Genomic DNA, 13937 nt, shown 5'->3' with positions numbered 1-13937 from the left:
CCAGTACATGTAATCCCAACACACAAAACCCCCCACCACAAGCTCTGTTTCTTTCCTCCCCCCCCCCTCAACATACAGTGGATCTCCCCTCAATTGTACGCTGTAATCTCCAGCACAACTTTTTTTTTCTGTACGCCGTATTCTACAGTCTTAGCCCTCTCTTTCCTTCTTTCCCATTAGCTTCGGGTCCCCTCCCAAAAAGTCATCTTCTTTCTTCTTTCCTCATCTTCCTTGATCATATTCCCCTCCCCCTCTATTCACACTACAAATCATGTCCGCCAAGTCCATTCTCGAGGCCGATGGTAAGGCCATCCTCAACTACCACCTCACTCGCGCCCCAGTGATCAAGCCTACTCCTCTCCCTGCTTCCTCGACACACAACCCTCCCGCTCGTCTCGCCTCCCTCCACTTCCCCGATGACAAGGCTGTTAAGGATGTCCTTGACCAGGCTGAGGTCACCTACCCTTGGTTGTTAACTGCCGGCTCCAAGTTCGTCGCTAAGCCCGATCAATTGATTAAGCGTCGTGGAAAGAGCGGTCTCCTCGCTCTGAACAAGACCTGGGCTGAGGCTCGTGAGTGGATTGAGGCTCGTGCCACCAAGGATGTTCAGGTTGAGACTGTTACCGGTGTTCTGCGCCAGTTCCTCGTTGAGCCTTTCGTGCCCCACCCCCAGGAGACCGAATACTACATTAACATCAACTCCGTTCGTGAGGTATGTTTTAAAGCGCTCGTGAAAAGACTTCCAAAATAAAGGAATTGAGCTAATATCATCATTAGGGTGACTGGATCCTCTTCACCCACGAGGGTGGTGTTGACGTTGGTGATGTCGATGCTAAGGCCGAGAAGCTGCTCATCCCCGTCGACCTGAAGAACTACCCCTCCAACGAGGAGATCGCCGCTTCCCTGCTGAGCAAGGTTCCCCAAGGCGTCCACAATGTCCTGGTTGACTTCATCTCCCGTCTCTACGCCGTCTACGTCGACAGCCAGTTCACCTACCTCGAGATCAACCCTCTGGTCGTCATCCCCAACGCTGACGCCACCTCTGCTGATGTCCACTTCCTCGACTTGGCCGCTAAGATTGACCAAACTGCCGAGTTCGAGTGCGGTACCAAGTGGGCCATTGCCCGTAGCCCCGCTGCTCTGGGTCTGCCTACTCTTGCCAACACCGACGGCAAGGTCAACATCGACGCTGGTCCGCCGATGGAGTTCCCCGCCCCCTTCGGTCGTGAGCTGAGCAAGGAGGAGAAGTTCATCTCCGACATGGATGCTAAGACCGGTGCTTCCCTCAAGTTGACTGTTCTCAACTCCAACGGCCGTGTCTGGACTCTGGTTGCTGGTGGTGGTGCTTCCGTCGTCTACGCCGATGCCATTGCCTCCGCTGGTTTCGTCTCCGAGCTGGCTAACTACGGAGAGTACTCTGGTGCCCCCACTGAGACTCAGACCTACAACTACGCCAAGACCGTTCTGGATCTGATGCTGCGTGCTCCTCAGCACCCCGAGGGCAAGGTCCTCTTCGTCGGTGGAGGTATTGCCAACTTCACCAACGTTGCCAGCACTTTCAAGGGTGTCATCCGTGCCATCCGCGATGTCGCCCCCGTTCTCGTTGAGCACAAGGTCCAGATCTGGGTCCGTCGTGCTGGTCCCAACTACCAGGAGGGTCTTAAGAACATCAAGGCTGCTGGTGTTGAGCTTGGCCTGGACATGCACGTCTACGGCCCCGAGATGCACGTTTCCGGTATTGTGCCTCTTGCTCTCCAGGGCAAGAAGACCGATGTCAAGGAATTTGGCGTATAAATGTGAATGAATCACGGCTTGTTTTTTGATATTTGGGTCTATTGTTTGTTGTTTCTTGCAGCGTTGCGCCTCCCCTCCGTTGCATGGGTTTGTGTGTGGTATAATGCATGGCATGATATGAAATTTTGCGGGATGATGCCTACCCGCAGGGGCTAGGCTGAGAACACAGCCTATTCCTGGCGTCTGTCCTAGTTTACTGGTCGAGGGTCTGGCGTTTTCTTCCTTGCCCGGACGAAAGAGGGGAAAAAAAGACCGGATTCTTAGGTGCCGACGTACATGATTAGATTTCCTTTATGTTCACCTTTTCCCGAGGGAATTTAGATCGTGATTTCCCATCGGATAATACACTGATGATACGAGACCTTCTTGTGCTATCTTGCCAACGCTGTAATTGTTAAGGACCTTGACAATGTCCACGTAGATTGTACTTATTCCCCATCCAAGGGTTGCTTCCAAAACCAACCGAGTGAAATAACCAGTTGAATCTTCTATTTAAATCATTGATACAAAACCGACCTAATACTGTTAACGTCAAATGCTGAATTATGTACTGCGATGTTGCCCAGATGGCATCCAGATATAGTGGTTGAAAAATACGAGTGTATAATACAACCTCGAAAGTAACCAAAATTACGAACTAAGTAGATCCACCCACCTCAAGCTTCCCCGGATTCACAACTAAATCTAATCTGCAGATCTAGATCATGATCTTCAGGAACACCCAGATAAGAAATAAGGTAGGGACCGTGCTAGACCAGGGGTTGCTCTGTATAGCGTTGGTGGGTTGTTGTGGCTGGACCGAGGTGGAGGACGCGCTTCCGCTGCTCCGAAACTGGATCCCGGGCGAGCGGGGAGGCTGGGAGATTGATAGAGTCTTGTGTTACTATATGGATATATTTTATTGCGAAATGCTTGTGGAAAAAAGAGGTATCTTTAGAAGAATAGATTATGAAGAATATTCAACTTGTAGATTTGAATATCTGTGGTGCTCTTTCTATAAAAATCCCGCTTTGCATGATCGGGTATTAGGTATTACGATGAATTAGATTTGACGATTGTAGAGTGGACTGTAGTATATGTGTAAAGAGGCACATGCACAAATTCCAAATTGAGGTACTTCCAAGGTCGGGAAGTATTCAAGCCTTTATGCGAAGGCAAGTATTTCCGTATTATTTGCGCTCTCAGCCTCACAACCCTTGAGTTTTTGAGATCCTGTAGATAAGGGATATTCGCGAATAATCCGGAGTATCAAGGATAGAAAAGGCAATGGAACATCAGAGAAGTCACAATTATATTGATTCGAGTGACTGAAATAACTGAATTAGTTGATACAATTAGACTGGTAGTTTCTTCTATAGCGAGACCCTAGAAGGCCAATCAGATGGACCCGCAGGGAATCAATTCATGGTTATTCGGAGGTGTGCTTCAATTTCCAAAGCGTGCCATAATGACATCCTCCGGCGGAAGTTGAGACAAGTTTGTAGGTAGTCGAGTGGTACGTGGAAGGCGAGTACGGTGCTGCGGCTTTGTCACGGTATTCGCAGTTTGAGCTATAAAATTTAATCAGATCATTCATTCATGGCCTTTCACTTTGGAATAATCACTACCTACCCTTGGGTATATCCAAGGCCGGGTAAGGCGCCTGCATCATCGAAGCCTTTGACGATTTTTTACCTGCCCACCTAGAGCTCACTGTACCACTTCGTTGGTGTCGATGGAGCTGTTCAATACCGTCGGGGCTTTTTGGGTAGGAGGGTGTTTTTGGAGGCCGAGGTAATGGAAGGGTTGGAAGTCGTGATGGCTCAGGTATGGTGATTGATGCGGCGGGTACATTTCGTGGGACGGTATCCAGAGTGTTCGATACTGACTCGAAAGCTGCAGTCTCCATTCTGGATCGCATAGCCCGTGTTTTCAAAAGGTTGTAGAGATTCGTCATCTGTGACAACTTCTTGGACTTTTCACGGTACATATCCACAAGCTCTTCGTTTTTCTTTTGTAATTGTTCCTGGCTTGCTTGTAGATCTAAATATTCGGAGCTCAGTCGCTTATCTCTTTATCCAAAAACGACATTTCAATATACCTGAAAGCTTGCTGTGAAGGTTTGCGATCTCCGAGTTGGCATTGAGGATGAGCTTGTCCATCTGAGTATTTAAACCCGTATATCTCTCGGTGAGGCTTTTGCCTAGGAATTCTTGATACAATCTGAAAATACCAGTCAGCAATCAATCAAGCAGTTCAGAGAATCCTGCATTTATGAAGACGTTTGCGTGGCTTTACATTTCTTGTATACTTTGATATGCCCAAAACCCCAGTGCGCGGCCGGCACACTCCATGATAGTACTGGGATCCAACCCGCTCAATACACTGGTCTTATAATCCTCCGTAGGGTTGAGAATTGTGGAAACGGCATCGTCAGGGTTGAAAAGAACGGTTTGACAGGCCGGGCAGTGACGGTTATCAGAGGTGGGGTGTGAGAGTCCCAATCCGTCTGCGCACCCAGGGCAGAAGATGTGTCTGGTACGGTCAGTCTGTGCCCTGAACTTATTCAACTACCATCAGTACGACTTACGAGCAAGTGGTGACCACTGCCCTCTCTTTCAAATAAGCCCGGCATGTTAAAGAATTGCAGCGCAGGTATAGATCCATAATGGGTCCAATGTGATGGGATGAAAAAAGAGGAGGAAGGTGGGAGTGCGCGGTCAATCTGTGAGCCCTCAGGACTTGCCTAAAGCGACATCCGTTGATCAAAACTGTCCACTAATCTTCAGCAATTGGTCTATTTTGCCTTTGACCACAATGCGCCTGATATATTCAAAATAACGCAGATACAAATTTCAAAAAGTTTCGCTAAAAGAAGAATGTATTTCCCTGTGCATCACGCCGTGTCGAGTTCATTTTTTCTTCAAACTCCTTCCCTGGTTCATATTCATTCCAAAGACTCGCCGGGTAAATATGTTTGTTCTTTTCATACCAGCGACGATCTACAACCTTGGTCTCCGCAGAGTCATTGTCCGTACCCTCAAGTGGGTGATCATTAGGTCGAAACAAGGGATCGTCATTTGAGCGCTCTGGGGGTGGCTTATTCGTGTAGTCAAACAGCAAGCCCCCATCTTTGGAAAAGCTCGATACTCGATTTGATATGAAATAGTAAAACTCGTAATGCTAGGCTCAATTAGAAAGGGTTTCGGTCAAGGCGCTTATCCGGAAATACTCACATGGGGAACAATTATATTGCCTTTCACGAGCATTAAGTCATCCACACTGACTCGAGCCCATTCACGGCGATTGTCTTTCCGTGCTTGAGAAGCACCACTGGCGCCTCGCACTCCCAGCTCAGCGCCGACTTTGCGGCACCTATCCAAAAATAACCAAATTGGATCTCCCTTCTTGATCTTGACTGACCCAGCTGGTATGCTTGTGCCATCGAAGAACACAAATGGGACTAGAATCTCCGTGTTTTTGACCGCTTCCTGCATGATCAAAAACTCCTTGCGAAGTGTATCACGAGCTTGCGCTTCAGCCTCGACGGCAGCTTTGGTCAGGGCCTTCGGTGGAGGCGGCGCATTTGGATTCGCCTTCATACGGCGAGGTCCGGATGTTGCGCCCTCCTCGATTGGTGTCTTGGAACCGGAGCGGGATATACTGGAGTCGCGTGGTGTCGCTGCGGGCTCCTCGCCCGTCTCATCCTGATCATCGCCAAAAGAGAGTTTGCTCTTGGCGAGGGGCTTCTTTTTCTTCTTCTTAGGTGGCGCATCACTTTGAGGTGTCGAGGATCTATTTGGCAATGCGAAACCATGATCAGTTTATGTTTACTGGCGAGAAGACCAAAAAAGCGAGGGGAAGAGAGGCCCTTGGAACTTACCCGTCAGTAACGTCGCCCGCAGAAGGAGTCGCGCTTCTTGAATTACCAGATGCCATTCTTCCTAGCGACTTATCATGCGCCTCGCGCTCTTTCTGTTCTAGCACTTCGGCGCGCCGTTTGCGAAAGTCGGACAGATGCACCAGACCAACGGTTTGCGACTTGAGCATGTCTTCCGCGGAGGCTCCTTGGCCGGTGAAGGACCGTGGAGTGGACGTTCCGCTCTCCTGTTCGGCCATATTGACATCTGGAGCTGTTCGTACAGCTAGGGTTTAGTTGCTGAAAGGAGTTGGTTTATGTATCCTGTCCACACTGATGTCAGGGCGGTGCACGTGACCGAAATGGATACTATAGGCCAGAGTTGTGGAATTCTCGATATCGAGGCTACAGGCTGACCGGAGATCTGGATTCCACCAGAGCAGAGGTACTTCACCCTATACAGTTGTCAATTGGAACTCGAAAGCAGGCAATGGGCACGAATTTGAAGGCTAGTAAGGAAGTTACAAGCCCACCTGTTAACTAGTTAACTAACTAGTTATGCAGATAACTAGCAATGAATATGTATGCCTTGTATCTAAGGCAATAAGAACTTCACAATTACAAGTCCTCGCAAGTCCGCTCATGAATATTTAGATAAATACGAATTTATTTCCCCAACATCGAAGAATATTGTATGTATATATTATCACCAGGATACATTTGAATAGACCCAGCTCATGTCTCGGGTACCATAAATTCAATTGAATCGATATTCAAGAAACTTGAAGCTATAATTCTCAAGGCAACAAACCACAGTGCAAACATTCCAAACTTAGTCTTTACCCTGCGGAGGGTTGGCCGCGACTCGCGACATCCTTTCAACGTCAAATACCCAAAAGTGAGATTATTCAGAGCCGATCACCATGGAAGACGAAGAGGATGATTTTTACGACCCCACTGATTCAGTGACACCGACCCAAGTGTCAAATAATGCCCAAGATGCAACGACAGGGCAACCCGCGGATGAAGATATGGACGATGACGAGGTAGAGGTTGAGTCCGATGAGGTTTGACACCAATTGTCCCGCACCACATGAAACTCTTGCTGAAGAAGTATTAGGACGACTTTGACATCATTACAGAAGCGCCTGCTGATGCGCCGCCGCCAGAGATGTGAGTCGAGCAAGCTATTAGCGCGCCGCATGCTCGTCCTATATTTCCGTCTGCTAACTTTCGAAGCTCCCATCCACGCCACGCAAGCTTACGGCAAGACCCCCAAAGACCTTCTTCTGCAGACTCATCCGCTGTCTCAAAATCTGCGACTCCGTCGGCTACTCCCCGCCTCGATGCTCCGGCTCCGCTACCTGGAACTGGTTCTGCGGCCCCAGCGAAGCTAGTTGTACCCCAGAACCAGAAGCCAGGTTCCTTCTACCCGGCTATTCATACGTCTACCATCGATGTCAATGGAAACCCCCTACACCCTTCCACTGGCAAGACTATCATGGCCACCGACATGGACACAGACTTCCCTACTGACGACAAGCCTTGGCGACGACCAGGCTCTGACATTTCCGACTACTTTAACTACGGGTTCGACGAATTCACATGGGTTAGCTATTGTTTGAAGCAGCAGGAAGTGCGCAAAGAAGTTGGCGACCAAAGGAGGCAAATGGATGACATGCAGTCTTTCTTGGGCATGGGCATGCCTCCGATGCCTGGTGGACCACCTCCCGGCGGTCCTGGCGCACCGGGCCCTGGTGCACCCGCAATGCCTGGGATGCCTGGGATGCCTGATATGTCACCCGATATGATGCAACAGATGCTCCAGGGCATGATGGCTCAAGGCATAGATCCTTCTAACATGGATCCAATGACATTTATGCAGAGCGCACAAGCTATGATGGGCGGCCAACCGGGCGGTGGTCCACAAGGCCAGCAAGGCTTTGGAGGCCAGCCACAAGGTCAAGGTTTTGGACAACCGCCTCAAGGTCAAATGGGATATGGAGGGTATGATCAGCGTGGGAACTATGGAGGCCGGGGACGTGGGCGAAGATGGTAAGCCTAATGGCGGCTTGTCAGTTATTACTATTTGATCATTTTGGGTTACCTCGGGTCATGTGGCGTTAATACAAAATCATGGATGATTGAAATTGAAATTACTCGATAATATCACTTTATATCCATCTGTTCCCAATTCAGAGTCTTACCATTTACCTTATCGCATCAAAGAATTTGAGATTCGGGAAAACGGAGCTACCTGATATTAGAGTGTATACAATAGTGTCTGAGGGGGTGTAAGGAGGTATTTCGCGAGAGACCATTAAACAAAAATTGAGACAATTGAAATAATAAGGGATTCCTGTCAACTTCGTTAGAATCATATTCACTTTTTACTTTGAAAGACGTGGGCTAACTTGGATTCCTGAAGGCCCCGGTTCTATGCCGAAGCGTACGGGTTCTCCCTCGGGACAAGCTGCGGTCTTGGCATTCTGGAAATTTCTCCAAGTTCCAAGTCCAGATCTTCCTCCCCCGGACAATTCCTCATCCTTTCTCCATCCCACGCATATCATTTCTTGGCCTCAATACCTCTCTCTTTATCACAATGGTAAGTAATTTGACCTCCTGAATACATATTACCATCCGATTGCCATCCCAATTTGCTTGTCAAGCTGAACTGGCCCTCCGGCCCATTCGCGCTTCTCTATTTTTTTTTTCAACCCCTTCCCCAGACCCAACCAAACCAATTCAAATTCCCTCCCAGCTCAAGATCAATGCTAATTACGTTGAACAGTCTGCCCTCCGTAACATCAAGAGCCTCGCTCCCCTCCTGGACCGCGTTCTGGTCCAGCGCATCAAGCCCGAGGCCAAGACTGCCTCCGGTATCTTCCTCCCTGAGAGCAGTGTCAAGGAGCAGAACGAGGCTAAGGTCCTTGCTGTTGGCCCCGGTCTCCTCGACCGTGAGGGCAAGCGCCTCCCCATGGGCGTTGCCTCCGGTGATAAGGTTTTGATCCCTATGGTAAGTTGACACCCAGCGCCTTTCCGAGCTCTTCCGCGTGTCATATCCGCTCCATGCGATTTCCATTGAATATCGGATATCCATATCTATCAATACAATACTAACACGGTCTTTACAGTTCGGTGGTTCCCCCATCAAGGTCGGCGAGGAGGAGTACACTCTTTACCGTGACTCTGAGTATGTTCCACGTTCCCCTATTTCCCAATCGCATATGCACGAAAAAAATCTATCCTCTTACTTCTTCAGTCTTGCTAACGATATATCTCATGAAGGATCCTTGCTAAGATCAACGAGTAAATTGCTTCCTTAAAAGCTAATTTGACTCTTGTCTCTCGCTACCTTCTTCGAATGTCTTTTCTACCCGCCGAGCTGTGCAATCCTCGCGGAAAGGAATATATTCCAGTGTATTATACCGAAGCGAAGGCACGAGCTCGACCGCTCTCAACGACCTCAAGAACAAAACTTCAAAAAATAATTTAAATCCGTCGAATTCCGGGTTCTTGCTCGTCAGGTCTGATTTGGCCTGGTGGCTTGTACTTTGGTATCTCGCTCATATTGCATACTGGGTTTCTGAAGCGCTGGATTGGCCTTGGGTCTTGCATGTCTTTGTCCAATGTACTTTTAAAACCAATCACAACTTGTCTTCTCTATGCTTTTGCTAGGTTGGCAGTTGATAATTTGATGATATCTCCACTCTTACCTACATTAGCACATTAAATTATCGACAAGATATTGAGAAGAGAACTTGAAAGGATAGAGAAAGATCTTGATTTGATGTTTTACGTGTGCTTTCTGAAGCTTACCTACTACTGTGGGCTTCGGAAACTCAGATCATATTGAGATACCTAGATATAGATGAGGTTGTACTAGAGAACTCGGGTTAATGCAAGGGCTACCATGCACAAAGTGCTGTCTCGTCGTCATCATCAGCTGCCCACATGTGCAGTTCAATGGCCTGTTGTAATTTAAACAATAATCGCTCTCCCAGTAGCATCTTGAACCGCTCCAGTCTTTGCAACGGTCCCATCTCAATAGACCTCATGAAAGAAGACATTGAACTCTCACCCTTCTTCTTTCCAGGCTCACTCCATCCGTCTTTGCTATGTTTCGTACAATCACCGTCGGCTTCGAGAATATCAAGAACAATCCTTGCGGCATAGGGATTTAGGCCCAAGCTTCGAAGCCAAACTTCCCACTTTGTCTCATCTTCTTTGATTAGTTGATTGACGGTCCTTTGTCGATATTTTTCGCCCTGAAAAGCGATAGGCGAAGGTGAAATGTTCTGAAGTTGATCCGTTGTCAGACAATGGGAAGCATGGTTCGTTGCGAGGGTCAGGATCCATTCCGCTATTGTGTCTGGGGTAGCTGGAATGAGATGGGGGAGCATCTTCATCGACGAGGAGATTGAAGAACAAAACTCTTGGATAGAGTTATAAGATTCCTGAGTGGACTTATCCATTTGGAAGACTAAATGTGTTCTGCCGCGTTCGATCATGGTGTTTGAAGATGAATGACTGATTAGTACATATAAGATGTCATACCGCTGAGTTAGTCGGAATAACCGTTCTTTTAGGTGGGATGTAATGGAAAGGTTACTTCGAATGGCAGGATCGGTGGGTTTGTGGCCGGGTAAATATAATTGGGATAGAGCTTGAGATGTTGTGAGTATAATTCCAACGGATGGAGAGATGATTAGATCTGCTTCCTGTGGTGCGTTTATGGGTGCCCGAGGAAGTGGGATCAGAGCGTTCAAGTTTGGTGATATTTGAGGTTGGCTGTAGTCTCGATAGAAACACTTTGGTGGATTTTCTCGTTGTTCGAGACATTGGACAAGTCGAAGATGAGTCTTGAGGAGATCTGTTGATAGAAATATAATGAGATTTGAAGCTTTGAGTTCGAAACGGGGCCCGATGATCGATGGGACTTTTATAAAGGAAGATTTTCCCATGGGTGGATTGTAAATATTGGTATCATGAGCGAGCTTAGAGGTATCTGGCTCCTCGAGAGTTGATTCTTCTTTATCATGGGGACTACGAGAAGAAGAATGTGAAATGTTTGAATGATGGTTCGAGTCAATAAGTCCTCTTGTTTCCATGAATGCAGATAGAGAGCCAAATCCCACGTTGGCCAGTCTAGGGTTGGACACAGTTGAAGTGGCATGCTCTCCGGAGATGGAAACCTGACATTGAAGTTTATTATTCAATTCCTTGGGCGTGTCATTTTCTAATACAAGCTCTCTAGAACTTGTGAGGGTTTCTGGGGTCTTGATTGGTCGAAAAGCAGGATCATCAACAGGTACGCAGACTTCACTTGTATATAGCACAGCTTGTGCCATATGTTCCAGCTCTTGAATACGGATTCCAGAGAAAGATTTGAGATTGGGCACCCGCTGCGACTCATCCGCAAGCATATAATTTGATCCTTTGCTTCGAAAAACTGTGGGCAGCTTCTCCTTGCTTGTGTTTTGTGTCTTCGGTGAAATAAATTTGGTGAGATTTGTAGATATTTGCGATAATCCAACAGGGCCTGGGGATGCATCCTTCCCTTCCGACGCACAATGATCTATTGAAAACTCTCTTTCTCTTTCTGGGATAGAAGGTGATGGAATACAGCCACGTGCGGGTGTGCTTTGTGTCTCAGAAAGCTCGGTGCAAATGATCAACTCAGCAGGATGAGCTATGTTTCTCTGCAATATGTCAGCTTTCTCAGATCAAAACCACGGCAAAGTGACTGACCTTGGGCCCTTTGAGTAGTTCGTCAAACAGGGTCCCGACTGCTCTCTTAGGCAGCGCACCGATACGGCGAGCTCTAGAAATCAGCTTAAGGGACTCATTCGCGATACTCAATTTCAACTTTTCCGTGCTCAAGTTGCTTCTGGATAGTTCAGAGGTCTCAGTAATGCTCGCCGGTGGATCGATGTCAGTGGACTGGTGAAGCGAACAATGAGACTGAGAATATTGTAAACTATGGACCTCGATCTTATCCTGAGGGGGTGAAGGCTGAAGACGGCGTTCTTCCTGCTCGGTCAATAAAGGGACACCGGGGTGGGAACTTGAAGCGGTAATGCCATGCGCTTGCGGAAGCAGCACGTCCCACTTAAGTGATGGCTTTTTAGCTTTCGCAGTTTTCCGTGCGGCACTTAGAAGTCGTGCGGATTCGTGGTTCAGTCTGAGCCTTTTGTGACTGGAATTGCCGATGAACCCAAGAAATTGCTCTCTGTGTCTTGTGTCGACCTCACCCCGGTTACCGTCTGGCGCACACAATCCGGCAATTGGCGACAGAGGGGAAGTGATATCAGTTTCGAATGGGTGGATTGCGACGTCATTAGATTCAGCGTTATCAAAAATACCAGAAACGTCAATTGAGTTACTCATATTGAGTACCGTGGACGGATAATTGAGAGTTTGGGCATGGTCAAGGTGGAGCGAGAAGAGGGAGGGCGGTGGCTCTCCAGGTCTAGGTAAACAGACAACAGAGAAGGAAACCTGGAAGTGGCCCACGCTGAGCCTATCATTTCTTATACGTAAGGCACTTAAGCATTCGAGTGAGGCATAATTGATAAATGACAAAAATGTGTTTCCGATTCCGCTAAGCATTCTGATCTCGCTAAATATGCATAACATAACGCTAAATTAAGTGACGTTTCGTTCTGGACCCAAATCCCAGTTCTCATTCAATCGTTGTAGTTTGATTGACGTGCTCCGTTCTTGTCAACATGCGGGAGACCAAATGAATTATTTGTCTCTTCTTCTTGCGATTTACCAGACTTCTGAAGAACAGGGCGTTCAGCCTGCACCGCAACCCGAACAGCATGTCGGCGGTGTGGGGTGAATCCATAAGTGGCAGTGTGGTTCTGTGAGGAATAAGGTTAGCTTTATTCTCAAATCCCGAGAAATTTCCATGAGACATACTGTAGTACGGTTATCCCAGATAGCAATATCACCCTTGTTCCACTGGAAGCGAGCATGGGCCTCTTGGGTTGTAGCAACCACATCTGTAAGGTAACGAATGATAGCGTCACTCTCACCCTTGGGAATGCCGACAATACTCGTAACGAAACCCGGGTTGAAGAAGAGACTGTTCCAGCCTGTGACGGGGTTTGTTCGAATAAGAGGGTGTTCAGTGGTGACAGGCTCTCTGCGGACAGGACGACCAAGGGCTCGCGAGTCACCGGCCTGCATGTCCGCTGAGTGAAGAGCTGTCAAGCCCTTGAGATAGGTCTGCATGTGAGAGGACAAGATGTCATACGCAGCGTACTGTGAGGACCAAAGGGTGTCGCCACCACCTCCATTGGGAGGTCCAGTGAGTAGCTTGAGCATGGTGTATGAGGGTGGCTGCACTTCATAAGTTACCTATTACAATTGTTAAAAATCATGCTAATAAAGGGCAAAAAATTTTCTCTCGTGGGCGAGGGGACATACATCTGAGTGCCATAAAAAGCTGGGGCTAAATAAGGCGCGGTTGTCAGGGGAGTTGTCACCCGCGTATACGACATGGACATCCTCTAGACCTTCCCTGCGAGGAACGGATGTCGTAGCATGCTGTGTGAGGAGTTAGCATTCAAGGCGCATTTCTTTGTCTTGGGGAATCTTGTGGCGATGACTAACCTTATGTAGTGTTCCAAAGTGTTTGGCCAAGTCCCGTTGGCTATTAATGTCTAAATTGTCTTGAGCGCGGAAGAAGACCACGCCCCGGTATGCCACTAAGCGTGCTAAATCATCCTTTTGAGCATTGGTTAGATTGGCCAAGTCAACCCCGTGAACTTCGGTGCCAATCTTAGGGTTGTAGTCGAATACGTCGGAGGCGTCTTGTAGTAGGTTGCGGAATTTGGGATCTCCGTGGATACCTCGATCTTCATGCTCGGTCTCCTCTAGCGGTTCCCAGTGAAGATCTGGGAAGGAGGGTAGGAGGTCTTCGTGTTCATAGTTGGTGTGCTTTTCAACAATAGTTTTTCCAGGAACGTAGCCGAACTTGTTGTCGTTGAATTTGCCGATTCCCTTGGTGGGAACGATAAACTGGGATCCGGGAATAGAGGCAATGATGGGTTCTTCCAGAGATGGCGCCATTTTGAATGATTCAAGGCGTACCAGTCTTAATGCCGAGCAATGTTAAGAGAGAAAATAGTAAAAATGGAAGTAAATCGTTGGTAAGAGTGGGACGGAAATATATTTAGATGTTCAAATGTTGTTATTTAGAGAAGCTTTCTACAGCCCAAGAGCGGTTCAACCGTCTTTATATAGTTTAATCCCTCACCCACAAAGTAGCTCTTGTGGGTCCCTTCAATTGTGA

General features: G+C 47.9%; 8 protein-coding genes across 8 annotated transcripts; 3 read left to right on the top strand and 5 right to left on the bottom strand.

The window, feature by feature from the left end:
• Positions 1 to 271: 271 nt before the first annotated feature.
• aclA (putative ATP citrate lyase subunit (Acl)) lies at positions 272 to 1794 on the top strand (the record flags this gene model as incomplete). Its single annotated transcript, XM_056929178.1, has 2 exons — positions 272 to 712; positions 778 to 1794. 2 exons carry the CDS (start codon positions 272 to 274, stop codon positions 1792 to 1794), a joined length of 1458 nt encoding a protein of 485 aa, XP_056772540.1.
• A 1425-nt stretch (positions 1795 to 3219) lies between these two features.
• On the bottom strand, positions 3220 to 3763 carry N7478_012967 (uncharacterized protein; the record flags this gene model as incomplete). The annotated part of the gene is made up of 2 exons (XM_056929177.1): positions 3220 to 3344; positions 3406 to 3763. 2 exons carry the CDS (start codon positions 3761 to 3763, stop codon positions 3220 to 3222), a joined length of 483 nt encoding a protein of 160 aa, XP_056772539.1.
• Positions 3764 to 4067: 304 nt separating this feature from the next.
• N7478_012966 (uncharacterized protein) lies at positions 4068 to 4408 on the bottom strand (the record flags this gene model as incomplete). The annotated part of the gene is made up of 2 exons (XM_056929176.1): positions 4068 to 4322; positions 4364 to 4408. 2 exons carry the CDS (start codon positions 4406 to 4408, stop codon positions 4068 to 4070), a joined length of 300 nt encoding a protein of 99 aa, XP_056772538.1.
• Positions 4409 to 4641: 233 nt separating this feature from the next.
• On the bottom strand, positions 4642 to 5892 carry N7478_012965 (FAM50/XAP5 family protein; the record flags this gene model as incomplete). The annotated part of the gene is made up of 3 exons (XM_056929175.1): positions 4642 to 4956; positions 5010 to 5568; positions 5657 to 5892. 3 exons carry the CDS (start codon positions 5890 to 5892, stop codon positions 4642 to 4644), a joined length of 1110 nt encoding a protein of 369 aa, XP_056772537.1.
• A 663-nt stretch (positions 5893 to 6555) lies between these two features.
• On the top strand, positions 6556 to 7691 carry fip1 (cleavage polyadenylation factor subunit FIP1; the record flags this gene model as incomplete). Its single annotated transcript, XM_056929174.1, has 3 exons — positions 6556 to 6699; positions 6753 to 6805; positions 6872 to 7691. The coding sequence occupies 3 exons, from the start codon at positions 6556 to 6558 to the stop codon at positions 7689 to 7691; spliced, it is 1017 nt and encodes a 338-aa protein (XP_056772536.1).
• Positions 7692 to 8234: 543 nt separating this feature from the next.
• N7478_012963 (GroES family chaperonin) lies at positions 8235 to 8945 on the top strand (the record flags this gene model as incomplete). The annotated part of the gene is made up of 4 exons (XM_056929173.1): positions 8235 to 8237; positions 8424 to 8648; positions 8767 to 8825; positions 8921 to 8945. 4 exons carry the CDS (start codon positions 8235 to 8237, stop codon positions 8943 to 8945), a joined length of 312 nt encoding a protein of 103 aa, XP_056772535.1.
• A 595-nt stretch (positions 8946 to 9540) lies between these two features.
• N7478_012962 (uncharacterized protein) lies at positions 9541 to 12022 on the bottom strand (the record flags this gene model as incomplete). Its single annotated transcript, XM_056929172.1, has 2 exons — positions 9541 to 11324; positions 11380 to 12022. 2 exons carry the CDS (start codon positions 12020 to 12022, stop codon positions 9541 to 9543), a joined length of 2427 nt encoding a protein of 808 aa, XP_056772534.1.
• Positions 12023 to 12321: 299 nt separating this feature from the next.
• N7478_012961 (TauD/TfdA dioxygenase family protein) lies at positions 12322 to 13714 on the bottom strand (the record flags this gene model as incomplete). The annotated part of the gene is made up of 4 exons (XM_056929171.1): positions 12322 to 12501; positions 12560 to 13000; positions 13070 to 13189; positions 13256 to 13714. The coding sequence occupies 4 exons, from the start codon at positions 13712 to 13714 to the stop codon at positions 12322 to 12324; spliced, it is 1200 nt and encodes a 399-aa protein (XP_056772533.1).
• Between the last annotated feature and the right edge of the window lie 223 nt (positions 13715 to 13937).

Source organism: Penicillium angulare (assembly GCF_028827245.1).
Source record: "Penicillium angulare strain IBT 27051 chromosome Unknown utg000012l_segment0_segment0, whole genome shotgun sequence".
Lineage (NCBI taxonomy): Eukaryota > Fungi > Ascomycota > Eurotiomycetes > Eurotiales > Aspergillaceae > Penicillium > Penicillium angulare.
The sequence above is the reverse complement of the archived record's forward strand: the minus strand, read 5'-3'. Positions and strand labels throughout refer to the sequence as shown.